The sequence below is a fragment of the Heptranchias perlo genome, chromosome 45 (assembly GCF_035084215.1).
Source record: "Heptranchias perlo isolate sHepPer1 chromosome 45, sHepPer1.hap1, whole genome shotgun sequence".
NCBI classification, from domain to species: Eukaryota; Metazoa; Chordata; class Chondrichthyes; order Hexanchiformes; family Hexanchidae; genus Heptranchias; species Heptranchias perlo.
In genome coordinates, this window is record NC_090369.1 from 1,293,623 (window position 1) to 1,309,778 (window position 16,156).

Genomic DNA, 16,156 nt, shown 5'->3' on the forward strand with positions numbered 1-16,156 from the left:
CTTCAAGAGGGAGCTGGACCTGTTCCTGACTGGGGCACAGATCCCATCATGTCGAAGGGAAGTGTCTTTATAGAGAACGCTCGGTCCCTGTGATCTCCCGGACTGGCCTGAGGGGGGGTCGGAGAGGAATTTCCCAGAGTATTTCTCCCCTGACAGGCCCTGAGTTTTTCGCCTCTCCCAAGAGATTACATGGCTGCGGGGAGGAGAGGAAGTGTTTACACACACTCTCTGGCCATCGTGGTGTGTGGGGCTGTTCTTTTCCTGCCCCTCTATTTTGTATGTTTGTACCTGCATCGCCCTGTGATGAGGCAGACGGTGTGTTTGCTGAACTGCTCACCCCTGACACAACACTCTCCCGTTCATGATTGTTTAATTCCAAAAATGTACAATGACGAGATGGACACACGTGGGAGGGAAGCCTGAAATTCCGGGATTCGGTGTGGATTTGTCTCTCGATGTCTCCCGTTGAGCTCACAGGGCCCTGTGCAGCCCCTCGATAAACTGGTGGTAATGTCGCTCTGTAACGTAAACATACCGACGGCTTAGCATCTGTTTAACGGGAGGGTCTACGCCAGAAGTTGCAGCATGTCCCCTGCCCCGGGTCGCACGCTCGCCTCTTAGAAGGTTGTGAGTTCGAGTCCCACTGCAGGGACCGGAGCCTGTAATCCAGGCCGCCAATCCCAGTGCCGGTACTGAGGGAGCGCCGCGCCGTCGGAGGGTCAGTACTGAGGGAGCGCCACGCCGTCGGAGGGCCGGTACTGAGGGAGCGCCGCACTGTCGGAGGGTCGGTACTGAGGGAGCGCCGCACTGTCGGAGGGTCGGTACTGAGGGAGCGCCGCACTGTCGGAGGGTCGGTACTGAGGGAGCGCCGCACTGTCGGAGGGTCGGTACTGAGGGAGCGCCGCACTGTCGGAGGGTCGGTACTGAGGGAGCGCCGCACTGTCGGAGGGTCGGTACTGAGGGAGCGCCGCACTGTCGGAGGGTCGGTACTGAGGGAGCGCCGCACTGTCGGAGGGTCGGTACTGAGGGAGCGCCGCACTGTCGGAGGGTCGGTACTGAGGGAGCGCCGCACTGTCGGAGGGTCAGTACTGAGGGAGCGCTGCACTGTCGGAGGGGCCGTCTTTCAAATGATTCGTTAAACCGAGGCCCCGTCTGCCCTCTCAGGTGGACATAAAAGATCCCACGGCCACTATTGGAAGAACAGCAGGGGGGAGTTCTCCCTGGGGCCAATATTTTATCCCTGAACGCCTAAAACAGATGATCTAGTCATTATCACATTGCTGTCTGCGGGATCTTGCTGTGTGTAAATTGGCTGCCCCGTTTCCTGTATTACAACAGAGACTACACTTCAAAAGTACTTCATTGGCTGTGAAGAGCTTTGGGACGTCCTGAGGTGGTGAGAGACGCTGTAGAAATCTGAGGCCATGAATGAGACACCTCCCCCTCCCACCCCAGACCCCCGGTGAAGGAATAAACATACAGTTGACATTTGCCAACTGTTGCCAGCATTTATCCTGCTTTCTGTGTCCCCACCCCTCCCGATCGTACTCACCATTGTCAGCGTGCAGGATTCCATGTCTTATGAGAAAGTCCAGTATGACCATTGCACAGTTGGGTTTGAATTCGGAGCCTGCGATTGCCTCTTTTACCTGAAAGGTAAGAAAAGGTTCATCATGACTTCCTTAACTTTTGTACTCTGTGCCTCTATTTATAAAGCTCAGGATCCTGTATGCTTTTTTAACCACTTTCTCAACCTGCCCTGCCAACGATTTGTGTACATATAACCCCTGATCTCTCTGTTCCTGTACCCCTTTTAGAATTGTGCCCTCCAGTTTATTCTGCCTCTCCTCGAGCTTCCTACCGAAATGTATCACCTCGTATTTTTCTGCGTTAAATTTCATCTGCCACGTGTCCGCCCATGCCACCAGCCTGTCTATATCCTCTTGAAGTCTATCACTATCCTCCTCACTGTTCACTACACTTCCAAGTTTTGTGTCATCTGCAAATTTTGAAATTGTGCCCTGTGCACCCAAGTCCGAGTCATTAATATATATCAAGAAAAGCAGTGGTCCCAGCACCGACCCCTGGGGAGCACCACTGTACACCTCCCTCCAGTCCGAAAAACAACCGTTCACCACTACTCTCTGTTTCCTGTCAGTTAACCAATTCTGTATCCATGTTGCTACTGCCCCCTTTATTCCATGGGCTGCAATCTTGATGACAAGCCTATTGTGCGGCACTTTATCAAACGCCTTTTGAAAGTCCATATACACCGCATTGCCCTCATCTACACCCTCTTACCTCATCAGAAAACTCTACAAAACAGGCCATTCTATGGCTCTGAAACACACTGAGGGGAGAGAGATACTGGTGGGACAGGGGGCGGTGCTACTGATTACAGTGAGGCCATCCACTTTGGACCTAAGAAAGATGAGTATTTTCTAAATGGTGGGAAGCGAGAAGCAGAGAGATTTGTGGGGTCCACGTACAGAAATCACTCAAAGCTGGTGGACAGATACAAAAAATAATTAAAAAGGTGTTATTAATGTTGGCCTTTCTCTCGAGGGCTGGAATACAAAGGGACGGAAATGATGTTACGGCTGTACAGAGCCCTGGTCAGACCCCATCTGGAGATACTGGGTTCAGTTCTGGGCACCGCACCTCAGGAAGGATCGATTGGCCTTGGAGGGGGTGCAGCGCAGATTCCCCAGAATGATACCGGGGCTAAAGGGGTTAAATTCCAAGGACAGGTTGCACAGACCGGGCTTGTATTCCCTCGAGTGTGGAAGATTAAGGGGTGATCTAATCGAGGGGTTTAAGATGATTAAAGGATTTGATAGGGTCGATGGAGAGAAACTATTTCCTCTGGTGGGGGGAGTCCAGAACAAGGGGGCAGAACCTTAAAATTAGAGCCAGGCCGTTCAGGGGTGATGTCGGGAAGCACTTCTTCACACAAAGGGGAGTGGGAATCTGGAACTCTCTCCCCCCAAAAAAGCTGTGGAGTCTGGGGGTCAATTGGAGCTTTCAAAACTGATTTTTTTGTTGGGTAAGGGGATTAAGGGATATGGAGAAAAGGTGAGTAAATGGAGTTAAGATCCAGAGCAGCCCTGATCTCATTGAATGGCGGAACAGGCTCGAGGGGCTGAATGGCCTCCTCCTGTTTCTGATGTAACAGGCTCGAGGGGCTGAATGGCCTCCTCCTGTTCCTGATGTAACAGGCTCGAGGGGCTGAATGGCCTCCTCCTGTTCCTGATGTAACAGGCTCGAGGGGCTGAATGGCCTCCTCCTGTTCCTGATGTAACAGGCTCGAGGGGCTGAATGGCCTCCGATCTTCCTACAGCTTCCACTCACCTGCTCCAAAGGCCAGAGGTAGAATTCCAGGACCTCTCCGTCGCCCACCTCCGGGACGAAATCCGCGGGAACCTCCAGGTCGTAAACAAACTGGCATTCGGGGAACACGCCGCGTTCATCCTCGTAGGTATAACTGCGGTTCGGAGAGGAAAGTCATTGGTCAAAGACCGGGATTTGGGGGGGGGTGGGGGGGGCGAAGATAACGGAGCAGCTTTCGGTTCACCAGTCCCGTGGAGGGAGGGGGGACTGAGCGGTGACTAGACTTGGGGGGGGGTGGGTCTGGGATTCCCCTCGGTCAGTCTCCAGCACCACCCCCCGCACCACTGCCCCATGAAGCCAGAAAATGGCCTCGCACATCGGCTGCCCTTGCAGATATCTGAAACCTGACCTTTGCTTATCTCACCGACCGTGGACATCCACTTCTTGTGTGTCGGTGACCTCTGACGCTCCAACTCTGGCCTTTTGCGCATCGTCGCTCCACCATTGGCGGCCGTGCCTTCAGCTGCCTCGGCCCTAAGCTCTGGAATTCCCTCCCTAAACCTCTCCGCCTCTCTCTCCTCCTTTTAGACGCTCCTGAAAACCTCCCTCTTTGACCGAGCTTTTGGTCACCTGTCCTAATATCTCCTCATGTGGCTCGGTGTCTGATTTACGTTCCTGTGAAGCGCCTCGGGACGTTTTACTACGTTAAAGGCGCTGGATAAATGCGAGGTGGTGTTGTCAATGTGGTACTGGATCCCCTCTCGAGGCCTCTGGCTTCCAATTCACACCGGGCTGGGGTGGGGGGTACCGGGGGCAGAGGGGGGGGTCGCCGTTTGAACGCCGCTGGCTGGGGAGCCCTTAGCCAAGGTACTTGGAGCCAATTCCACACAGAGTGGGACACTGTCAATGGGCACTGCTCAAGCTGATAACTGGATAGCCCTGATCGAATTGAATGGCAGATGTAAGGAATCTTACAACACCAGGTTATAGTCCAACTGTTTTATTTGAAAATCACAAGCTTTCGGAGGCTTTCTCCTTCGTCAGGTGAGTGTGTGACGAAGGAGAAAGCCTCCGAAAGCTTGTGATTTTCAAATAAAACAGTTGGACTATAACCTGGTGTTGTAAGATTCCTTACATCTGTCAACCCCAGTCCATCACCGGCGTCTCCACATCATAATTGAATGGCGGAACAGGCTCGAGGGGCTGAATGGCCTCCTCCTGTTCCTGTGTAACGGGCTGAATGGCCTCCTCCTGTTCCTGTGTAACGGGCTCGAGGGGGCTGAATGGCCTGTTCCTGTGTAACAGTCTCGAGGGGGCTGAATGGCCTCCTCCTGCTCCTGTGTAACAGGCTCGAGGGGCTGAATGGCCTGTTCCTGTGTAACGGGCTCGAGGGGGCTGAATGGCCTCCTCCTGCTCCTGTGTAACAGGCTCGAGGGGCTGAATGGCCTGTTCCTGTGTAACAGGCTCGAGGGGCTGAATGGCCTCCTCCTGCTCCTGTGTAACAGGCTCGAGGGGCTGAATGGCCTGTTCCTGTGTAACGGGCTCGAGGGGGCTGAATGGCCTCCTCCTGCTCCTGTGTAATGGGCTCGAGGGGGCTGAATGGCCTCCTCCTGCTCCTGTGTAACAGGCTCGAGGGGCTGAATGGCCTGTTCCTGCTCCTGTGTAACAGGCTCGAGGGGCTGAATGGCCTCCTCCTGTTCCTGTGTAACGGGCTCGAGGGGCTGAATGGCCTCCTCCAGCTCCTGTGTAACGGGCTCGAGGGGGCTGAGCGGGGGGCCCGTCCCAGACGCTCGGTGTTACCTGATGGTGCCGACCGGTCTCGCTGTGGCGGCGATGGACTCCGGGATACAAGCCTCCTCCGCGCACTCTTTGACCAGCGTTTCCTTCACTCCCATCCCGGCCGAGAGGCCTCCTGCTGCCTGGTGCCAAGAGATAAAGGTTAAGAACGTGCCTCACAGGCAAAAAGAGCGACCCCCCCCCCCGCCCCAGTGGCTGTGGTGTGTAATTACACCATGAGAAAACAGCGCCCCCAGTGGCTCTGGTGTGTAATTGCACCATGAGAAAACAGCGCCCCCAGTGGCTCTGGTGTGTAATTACACCGTGAGAAAACAGCGCCCCCAGTGGCTCTGGTGAGTAATTACACCGTGAGAAAACAGCGCCCCCAGTGACTGTGGTGTGTAATTACACCATGAGAAAACAGCGCCCCCAGTGGCTCTGGTGAGTAATTACACCATGAGAAAACAGCGCCCCCAGTGGCTCTGGTGAGTAATTACACCGTGAGAAAACAGCGCCCCCAGTGACTGTGGTGTGTAATTACACCATGAGAAAACAGCGCCCCCAGTGGCTCTGGTGAGTAATTACACCGTGAGAAAACAGCGCCCCCAGTGGCTCTGGTGAGTAATTACACCGTGAGAAAACAGCGCCCCCAGTGGCTCTGGCGAGTAATTACACCGTGAGAAAACAGCGCCCCCAGTGGCTCTGGCGAGTAATTACACCATCGGCCACGCAGACCATGATGGCTGATCTCCGACACAATGATATTATATGTGGGGGGGGGGGGGCTACAATTAGCCTCGGTGCCCCCCACCCCCACAATGCCCGGATTAAGGAGGGGCTAAATGAAACCAGCCAGCGTTCCCGCTCCTGCTGGAAAGTGGGGAGGACAGGATCGGGGCCGGGCCGCGACGCACCACGCGGTCGAATGGCCGGTCGGCACTCGGCCGAGGCCCTGGTCGAGCCGGCGAGGAGGGTTGTGAATTACCAGGTTATCCAGCATTCCAGGGTAGGTCTGTTTGGTGTGAGTCCGTCTCCCGATCCACATCGCCATTCCTCCGTCCCCGCCACGCACGTAGCCGTTCACGTGGACCCCGTAACGCCTCACCCCGAATAAACCTGCCGGGCAACGAGAAGACACGGTCGAGTGAGACTTCGCACCCCACCGTAACCAGGTGGTCCCCTCCCCTCCGGGTCTCCTGACGGCTCCTCTGGCACCTTGCCCAGGCGATGGGCTGTTCGACCTTGGGGTGCGTCGCAGCCGCGCTTTCCGACCAGGCTCGCAGGCTTGTGATCAGGAGCAGGAAGCCCGGCTCGAATTCCATCACACCACCGCCACCCCCCCAAACCCATTAGCACTGAGCCCGACTGGAGAGACCCTGACCCCTCCCTGCCCCTGGCCCCCCCCCCTGCCCCTGACCACCCCCCCCCCCCCGCCCCGGCTGAGGTCAGCTTACTCGGCACAGACTGGGGGAGGAGATGAGTGACTCACTGGGCCCAGCCGTCTCCATCGGGTCAGCGGAACGACAGTCTGTGTCGAGTCTGACCCAGACTTACTGGTTGCCGATCTCTCCATGTTCAGCAGAGGGTCATCGGAGAATCTGGCCATCACGTCGTACTTCTGAAGATTGAAACACACAAAACGGGCGTCAGCGACTGGCCGCGGGACCGGAACAGAATTACATCGCTCTCCAAACGGCACGAGACCAGGTGAGAATCGAGAAATAAAGAGCTCCCATTTCTCCGGCCCCTCTCACCACCTCAGGACGTCCCAAAGCTTCACAGACAGTGAAAGACTTTCTGAAGTGTGGTCACTGTTGTAATGTGGGAAACGCAGCAGCCAATTGACGCACAGCAAGATCCCACAAACAGCAATGTGATAAATGAGCAGATCATCTGTTTTAGCTGTTGGTTGAGGGATAAATATTGGCCCCAGGACCCCGGGGAGAACTCCCCCTGCTCTTCTTCCAATAGTGGCCGTGGAATCTTTTACATCCACCCGAGAGGGGGCAGACGGGGCCTCGGTTTAACGTCTCATCAGAAAGACGGCCCCTCCGACAGTGCGGCGCTCCCTCAGTACCGACCCTCCGACAGCGCGGCGCTCCCTCGGTACCGACCCTCCGACAGCGCCGCGCTCCCTCGGTACCGACCCTCCGACAGCGCGGCGCTCCCTCGGTACCGACCCTCCGACAGCGCGGCGCTCCCTCGGTACCGACCCTCCGACAGCGCGGCGCTCCCTCGGTACCGACCCTCCGACAGCGCGGCGCTCCCTCGGTACCGACCCTCCGACAGCGCGGCGCTCCCTCGGTACCGACCCTCCGACAGCGCGGCGCTCCCTCGGTACCGACCCTCCGACAGCGCGGCGCTCCCTCGGTACCGACCCTCCGACAGCGCGGCGCTCCCTCGGTACCGACCCTCCGACAGCGCGGCGCTCCCTCGGTACCGACCCTCCGACAGCGCGGCGCTCCCTCGGTACCGACCCTCCGACAGCGCGGCGCTCCCTCGGTACCGACCCTCCGACAGCGCGGCGCTCCCTCGGTACCGACCCTCCGACAGCGCGGCGCTCCCTCGGTACCGACCCTCCGACAGCGCGGCGCTCCCTCGGTACCGACCCTCCGACAGCGCGGCGCTCCCTCGGTACCGACCCTCCGACAGCGCGGCGCTCCCTCGGTACCGACCCTCCGACAGCGCGGCGCTCCCTCGGTACCGACCCTCCGACAGCGCGGCGCTCCCTCGGTACCGACCCTCCGACAGCGCGGCGCTCCCTCGGTACCGACCCTCCGACAGCGCGGCGCTCCCTCGGTACCGACCCTCCGACAGCGCGGCGCTCCCTCGGTACCGACCCTCCGACAGTGCAGCACTGGGGAGTGTCGGCCTGGATTATGGGGCTCGAGTCTCTGGAGTGGGGGCTCGAACCCACGACCTTACAGCCCTGACGGAGATCAGTCTGGGCCCTCCTGCACTATGAGGCTCAGTACAACACTCGAGCTTCTGGTCCTGTCCCAGACCGAACTCCCCCCACGACTCACCTCATCCCTCCACCCGCTCAGGCAGTCGAAAAGCCGCTGATCCCTCCATTCCTCGAGGACTCGCTGAATCGCACACGACCTCTGCTCGTAGCTGGAGAGTCGGCTGCTCAGCTCCACCCGCCCCTGCTCTCTGTCCGTCACCTGAAAGATCTCGGGGTACCTGGTGAGGTGGGGGATAACCCTGGGCAGCACCAGGCCCACCTCCTGACCGGCCACGTACAGAGGCTTACACAAGGGTTTGGAAGAACCTGGAGGGAAGAGAGAGAGAGAAATTAATACCCAGTCTGTTGCAGTAATAATGGGCAGTGGTAATTATTGTGGTAATAATCGGTACTTTGGGGTTTAAGGGAACAATGATAACGAATCTTCTGTCAGGTCGGTCCGAAGCAGGAGGAATTCTCCCTTCCATTAAAGAAAAGACTTTGATTCCCACCGAGCCTCTCACCATCTCAGGACGTCCCAAAGCTTCACGGCCAATGAAGGATTTTTTTTGAAGTGTGCGCACTGTTGTAATGTGGGAAACGCAGCAGCCAATCTGCGCACAGCAAGATCCCACAAACAGCAATGTGATAAATGAGCAGATCATCTGTTTTTTAGTGATGTTGGTTGAGGGATAAATATTGGCCCCAGGACACCGGGGAGAACTCCCCCTGCTCTTCTTCCAATAGTGGCCGTGGGATCTTTTACATCCACCTGAGAGGGGCAGACGGGGCCTCGGTTTAATGTCTCATCCCGAAAGACGGCACCTCCGACAGTGCGGCGCTCCCTCAGTACTGACCCTCCGACAGTGCGGCCCTCCCTCAGTACCGACCCTCCGACAGTGCGGCGCTCCCTCAGTACCGACCCTCCGACAGTGCGGCGCTCCCTCAGTACCGACCCTCCGACAGTGCGGCGCTCCCTCAGTACCGACCCTCCGACAGTGCGGCGCTCCCTCAGTACTGACCCTCCCACAGTGCGGCGTTCCCTCAGTACCGACCCTCCGACAGTGCGGCGCTCCCTCAGTACTGACCCTCCGACAGTGCGGCGCTCCCTCAGTACTGATCACTGCCCAGTGACCCCCTGGGTTAGAGAGAGAGGGGAAATCAGCCAGGGTTCCCGCTCCTGATCACTGTCCAGTGACCCCTGGGTTAGAGAGAGGGGGAAATCAGCCAGGGTTCCTGCTCCCGATCACTGTCCAGTGACCCCCTGGGTTAGAGAGAGAGGGGAAATCAGCCAGGGTTCCTGCTCCTGATCACTGCCCAGTGACCCCCGGGTTAGAGAGAGAGGGGGAAATCAGCCAGGGTTCCTGCTCCTGATCACTGTCCAGTGACCCCCTGGGTTAGAGAGAGAGGGGGAAATCAGCCAGGGTTCCTGCTCCTGATCACTGTCCAGTGACCCCCGGGTTAGAGAGAGGGGGAAATCAGCCAGGGTTCCTGCTCCTGATCACTGTCCAGTGACCCCCGGGTTAGAGAGAGAGGGGGAAATCAGCCAGGGTTCCTGCTCCTGATCACTGTCCAGTGACCCCTGGGTTAGAGAGAGAGGGGGAAATCAGCCAGGGTTCCTGTTCCTGATCACTGTCCAGTGACCCCCGGGTTAGAGAGAGAGGGGGAAATCAGCCAGGGTTCCTGCTCCTGATCACTGCCCAGTGACCCCTGGGTTAGAGAGAGGGGGAAATCAGCCAGGGTTCCTGCTCCCGATCACTGTCCAGTGACCCCCTGGGTTAGAGAGAGGGGGAAATCAGCCAGGGTTCCTGCTCCTGATCACTGCCCAGTGACCCCCTGGGTTAGAGAGAGAGGGGGAAATCAGCCAGGGTTCCTGCTCCTGATCACTGTCCAGTGACCCCCTGGGTTAGAGAGAGGGGGAAATCAGCCAGGGTTCCTGCTCCTGATCACTGCCCAGTGACCCCCTGGGTTAGAGAGAGAGGGGGAAATCAGCCAGGGTTCCTGCTCCTGATCACTGCCCAGTGACCCCCTGGGTTAGAGAGAGAGGGGGAAATCAGCCAGGGTTCCTGCTCCTGATCACTGCCCAGTGACCATTTGTGCACAAAGTTCCCTCCATTGCTTATTGCTCCTCCTTTTAAAATGTGCAACAATTGAAACAACAGAAATCAGAAATTAATAACCCTGCCCATGGAATGAATTCATCCTCCTCAGGAGCTGCAGGACTCCCTCTGCCCAGGCACTGCCGGCTGCCATTGCTTCCTCCTCCAGGGGGCCACTCCGGCTCACAGTCCTCCTCCTTCCCAGGCTGCACCGGGGGGGGGGGGGGGGCGGGGGCGTGTGGGCGCGCACGCGCAGTGGCGTGTGTGTGTGTGGGGGGGGGGAAAGACTACATTTCCCATCGGGCGGCGCGCGCTGACAGCCCGCCGCGCAGGCGCGTTCCCCGCCCGCCCCAAAACAGGCGCGTTCCCCGCCCGCCCGCCCGCCCCAAAACAGGCGCGAAATTCAAACAGGGCGGATATTTGGGAAAGGGGGAATTGGTGTTCATTTTGGGTCGTGATTCGAGTTTTGATGCAGGAATGAAGGCGGTGTTAACGCGCACAGGCAAAAATGTCAGCATTATTTTAAAGAAAAATGCACTTAGATTGTTGATATGGTGAAAGAATTCTCCTAAATCTTATTAAAATGGCAGAACAGCCTCGAGGGGCCGAATGGCCATCTCCTGCTCTTAATTCGTACGTAAATGTTGAGTTATATTTTTTTTCCCTCCTCCTCCAGCATTTGCTGAACTCCAATTGCCCCCCACGATATCACAACGCGACGTTCTGCCCCCCCACCACCGCCAAACCCGGGGCGTAAAAGCCCCAGATTCTTGTCGGCGGCCATCGTGACGGCAAAAACGTTTTGCGGCGTCGGACGGTGGGTGTAAAAGATCCCACGGCCACTATTGGAAGAAGAGCAGGGGGGAGTTCTCCCCCGGGGTCCTGGGGCCAATATTTATCCCTCAACCCACATCACTTAAAAAAAAACAGATGATCTGGGTCATTTATCACGGTGCTGTTTGTGGGATCTTGCTGTGCGCAGATTGGCTGCCGCGTTTCCCACATTACAACAGTGACCACACTTCAAACAATAATTACTTCACTGGCCGTGAAGCGTTTTCGGGCGTCCATGAGGTGATGGAAAGCCATGTAGGAATGTAGCTCCTTGCTTTTCCAGTGGTAGTCGATGGTAATGTACTGGGGACAGAGGCAACAAGGCAGAGAGTCGTGGGGTTTGGGGCTGATGGATTCCGCCGTGGACGGCAGAGGGAGGGTTGCAAAGAAAGGCCAAAGTTGGACGGCCAAAGGGCACGAGTGGGTTGCAGAGGTAGGGGTGGAGACACGGGGGGAGGTGTGGAAGAGATGATTAGACCATAACACACTGAAGAGTGGGGTTCCATGTGAAGATTGAGGTGACGCACAGTGGAAGTTAGTGTGGAAATGGATGGGGAGTTCTTGCAGAGAATTTCACAGCACAGAAACAGGCCACTCGGCCCAACTGGTCTATCCCGGTGTTCATGCTCCACTCCAGCCTCCTCCCTCCCTACTCCATCTCACCCTATCCTCTCTGCCTCGTGTTTATCCAGCTTCCCCATGGCCATTATACGAACTAATGAGTCTGCGCACTAAAAATCGGGGGGTGATGTTCAACAGTACGAGTTGAGTTGGCGATTGTTAAGAACTGAGAGCCTCGCCCCCGTAACAAGGGTGAGTTGGAAGAGCAACACTCACAGGGGGAGGGGAGCAAAATAACCAGGAGAAAAGTTGTGGAACTCCAGCACATGAGCTTGGTGGTTTATCACCACAGGTATAACCTGCCTGGATTGTCTCTCACTGTATTGGGGGTATCTTGAGTGAAGAAAGGCCATTGATGCTCAACTTTTGAACATTCCTTGATTTTAATATTCTTCATCCTGGTGTTCCAATCCCTCCCTGGCCCTCGCCCCCCCCCCCCCACCCCCTCCCCGTCTCTGTAACCTCCTCCAGCCCCTACGACCCTCCCAGATCTCTGCGCTCCTCCAATTCCGGCCTCTTGTCCATCCCCCCGATTCCCATCGCTCCACCATTGGAGGCTGTGCCTACAGCTGCCTCGGCCCTAAGCTCTGGAATTCCCTCCCTAAACCTGATATTTAGAACCTCTCAGTTCTGGTATCATCCTTGTCTATCTTTTTTTGCACCTTCACCAGTGCCTCCTTTGTAGAATACGGAAACCAGAACTGAGCACAGTGCTCCAAGTGTGGTCTAACCAAGGTATATGGAGACCAGAACTGTGCACAGTGCTCCAAGTGTGGTCTAACCAAGGTATATGGAGACCAGAACTGTGCACAGTGCTCCGAGTGTGGTCTAACCAAGGTATATGGAGACCAGAACTGTGCACAGTGCTCCAAGTGGGGTCTAACCAAGGTATATGGAGACCAGAACTGTGCACAGAGCTCCGAGTGGGGTCTAACCAAGGTATAGGGAGACCAGAACTGTGCACAGTGCTCCAAGTGTGGTCTAACCAAGGTATAGGGAGACCAGAACTGTGCACAGAGCTCCAAGTGTGGTCTAACCAAGGTATAGGGAGACCAGAACTGTGCACAGAGCTCCGAGTGTGGTCTAACCAAGGTATATGGAGACCAGAACTGTGCACAGTGCTCCGAGTGTGGTCTAACCAAGGTAGATGGAGACCAGAACTGTGCTCAGTACTCTAGGTTTTGTTTTGTTTCTTTATTCATTCATGGGATGTGGGCGTCGCTGGCGAGGCTGGCATTTATTGCCCATCCCTAATTGCCCTTGAGAAGGTGGTGGTGAGCCGCCTTCTTGAACCGCTGCAGTCCGTCTGGTGAAGGTTCTCCCACAGTGCTGTTAGGGAGGGAGTTCCAGGATTTTGACCCAGCGACGATGAAGGAACGGCCGATATATTTCCAAGTCGGGATGGTGTGTGACTTGGAGGGGAACGTGCAGGTGGTGTTGTTCCCATGTGCCTGCTGCCCTTGTCCTTCTAGGTGGTAGAGGTCGTGGGTTTGGGAGATGCTGTAGAAGAAGCCTTGGCGAATTGCTGCAGTGCATCCTGTAATGAGGTCTGGAGCCGAGTGGTCCTGGCGGAACCCAAACTGAGCATTGGTGAGCAGGTTATTGGTGAGTAAGTGCCGCTTGATCGCACTGTCGACGACACCTTCCATCACTTTGCTGATGATTGAGAGTAGACTGATGGGGCGGTAATTGGCCAGATTGGATTTGTCCTGCTTTTTGTGGACAGGACATACCTGGGCATTTTTCCACATTGTCGGGTGGATGCCAGTGTTGTAGCTGTACTGGAACAGCTTGGCTAGAGGCGCAGCTAGTTCTGGAGCACAAGTCTTCAGCACGACAGCTGGGATGTTGTCGGGGCCCATAGCCTTTGCTGTATCCAGCGCACTCAGCCGTTTCTTGATATCACGTGGAGTGAATCGAATTGGCTGAAGACTGGCTTCTGTGATGGTGGGGATATCGGGAGGAGGCTGAGATGGATCATCCACTCGGCACTTCTGGCTGAAGATGGTTGCAAACGCTTCAGCCTTGTCTTTTGCACTCACGTGCTGGACTCCGCCATCATTGAGGATGGGGATAGAATCATAGAATCATAGAAGTTACAACATGGAAACAGGCCCTTCGGCCCAACATGTCCATGTCGCCCAGTTTGCAGAGCCTCCTCCTCCCGTTAGTTGTTTAATTGTCCACCACCATTCACGACTGGATGTGGCAGGACTGCACAGCTTTGATCTGATCCGTTGGTTGTGGAATCGCTTAGCTCTGTCTATAGCATGTTGCTTCTGCTGTTTAGCATGCATGTAGTCCTGAGTTGTAGCTTCACCAGGTTGGCACCTCATTTTTGGGTACGCCTGATGCTGCTCCTGGCATGCTCTTCTACACTTCTCATTGAACCAGGGTTGATCCCCTGGCTTGTTAGTAATGTTAGAGTGAGGAATATGTCGGGCCATGAGGTTACAGATTGTGCTGGAATACAATTCTGCTGCTGCTGATGGCCCACAGCGCCTCATGGATGCCCAGTTTTGAGCTGCTAGATGTGTTCTGAATCTATCCCATTTAGCACGGTGGTAGTGCCACACAACATGATGGACGCATCCTCAGTGCGAAGACGGGACTTCATCTCCACGAGGACTGTGCGGTGGTCACTCCTACCAATACTGTCATGGACAGATGCATCTGCGACAGGTAGATTGGTGCGGACGAGGTCAAGTAAGTTTTTCCCTCGTGTTGGTTCGCTCACCACCTGCCGCAGGCCCAGTCTGGCAGTTATGTCCTTCAGGACTCTGCCAGCTCGGTCAGTAGTGGTGCTACCGAGCTACTCTTGGTGATGGACATTGAAGTCCCCCACCCAGAGCACATTAATGAAAGAATGTCATTTTTCAGGTTAAAATGTGCAATCTTGATACATGTGTGTATATATAATATAGAGAGAAAAACCCTTTTAATTGGGAAATGATGGCTACTGTTCTATAAATCCGGGTTAGTCACGTCTTTGGGGAATGTCCTTTGACTTTTCCTCAAAACAAAAACTGATTTAAAAAATCTTCCAAAATAATCTTTAATGTGGGTTTTTAAGACGGGAAAAGTAACCTCCCTCCCGGCCAACCCCTCTCCTAACCCACCCGCTCCTCCCCCCACCCTCCCCCACCTCTCTCTCCCCCCACCCTCCCCCACTCCGTTCCCCCTCCCTCCCCCACTCCGTTCCCCCTCCCTCCCCCACTCCGTTCCCCCTCCTCTCTCCCCCCACCCTCCCCCACTCCTCTCTCCCCCCTCCCTCCCCCACTCCGTTCCCCCTCCTCTCTCCCCCCACCCTCCCCCACTCCTCTCTCCCCCCACCCTCCCCCACTCCGTTCCCCCTCCTCTCTCCCCCCACCCTCCCCCACTCCCCCCACCCTCCCCCACTCCTCTCTCCCCCCACCCTCCCCCACTCCGTTCCCCCTCCTCTCTCCCCCCACCCTCCCCCCACCCTCCCCCACTCCTCTCTCCCCCCTCCCTCCCCCCCCTCTCCCCCCTCCCTCCCCCCCCTCCCCCCCCCCCCCCTCCCCCCCCCCCCCCCCCCTCCCCCCCCCCCTCCCCCCCCTCCCCCCCCCCCCCTCCCCCCCTCCCCCCCCCCTCCCCCCCCCTCCCCCCCCCCTCCCCTCCCCCCCCCTCCCCCCCCCCTCCCTCTCCCCCCCCCCTCCCCCCCCTCCCCCTCCCTTTCTCCCTCCCTAATAATCGGAGCAGCGAAACTACTCCCCCCAAAAAAACTCGAATTCCCCCATTTTAGGAAACCGGAAGTGGAGGGACGGAAAAAACAACAAAGTCGCGCGGCGGGGGGGGGGGGGGAGAGACGATTGGCTTCCGGCGGGGAAACCTTCGGCCAATCAGAGCGGCGGTATCAAAGAGCCCGGTCAACCCCGGGGAGGTGGGCGCCCCAAATGAGAGGCGGCACGGGATTGGCGGGGGGGGTGGCCCATCCGGTCAACCGGAGCCGCCGTTACAGTCGAGTTGGGGAGTGGGGACGCCTCAAATGAGAGGCGGCGCGGGATTGGCGTCGGGGAGAGCCAACCGGAGCCGCCGTTACAGGCGAGTTGGGGAGTGGGGACGCCTCAAATGAGAGGCGGCGCGGGATTGGCGTCGGGGAGAGCCAACCGGAGCCGCCGTTACAGGCGAGTTGGGGAGGGGAGGAGGAAAAATGAGAGGCGACGCGGGATTGGCGGCGGGGAGGAGGAGGAGGGGGAGCCCCAGCCGGCCAACCGGAGCCGCCGTTACAGTCGAGTCGGGGGGAAAGGGGAGGAGGAAAAATGAGAGGCGACGCGGGATTGGAGGAGGGGGAGCCCCAGCCGGCCAACCGGAGCCGCCGTTACAGTCGAGTCGGGGGGGAGGAGTAAAAACGAGGCGGCGGCGCGGGATTGGTGTCGGCCGGCCAACCGTAGCCGCCGTTACAGCCGAGTTGGGAGGGTGGGGGGAAAAAAATGAGAGGCGACGCGGGATTGGCGGGGAGGCGGCGCAGCCGGCCACCCGGAGCCGCCGTGACAGTCGAGCCGGGGGGAGGGAAAATGAGAGGCGGCGC

At 57.3% G+C, this 16,156-nt stretch overlaps 1 protein-coding gene across 2 annotated transcripts; it reads right to left on the reverse strand.

Moving 5' to 3' along the window:
* Nucleotides 1–353: 353 nt before the first annotated feature.
* On the reverse strand, nucleotides 354–10,360 carry LOC137306782 (uncharacterized). 2 transcript variants are annotated; one of them, XM_067976160.1, is made up of 8 exons: nucleotides 10,234–10,360; nucleotides 8,133–8,380; nucleotides 6,661–6,724; nucleotides 6,092–6,222; nucleotides 5,131–5,249; nucleotides 3,352–3,484; nucleotides 1,553–1,649; nucleotides 354–518 (listed from the first exon to the last, which is right to left on the reverse strand). In XM_067976160.1, exons 1-8 carry the CDS (start codon nucleotides 10,304–10,306, stop codon nucleotides 472–474), a joined length of 912 nt encoding a protein of 303 aa, XP_067832261.1. In that variant the 5' UTR covers nucleotides 10,307–10,360; the 3' UTR covers nucleotides 354–471. The 2 variants fall into 2 exon arrangements, with proteins under 2 accessions (XP_067832261.1, XP_067832263.1); XM_067976162.1 differs by having other exon boundaries at nucleotides 10,239–10,327.
* Between the last annotated feature and the right edge of the window lie 5,796 nt (nucleotides 10,361–16,156).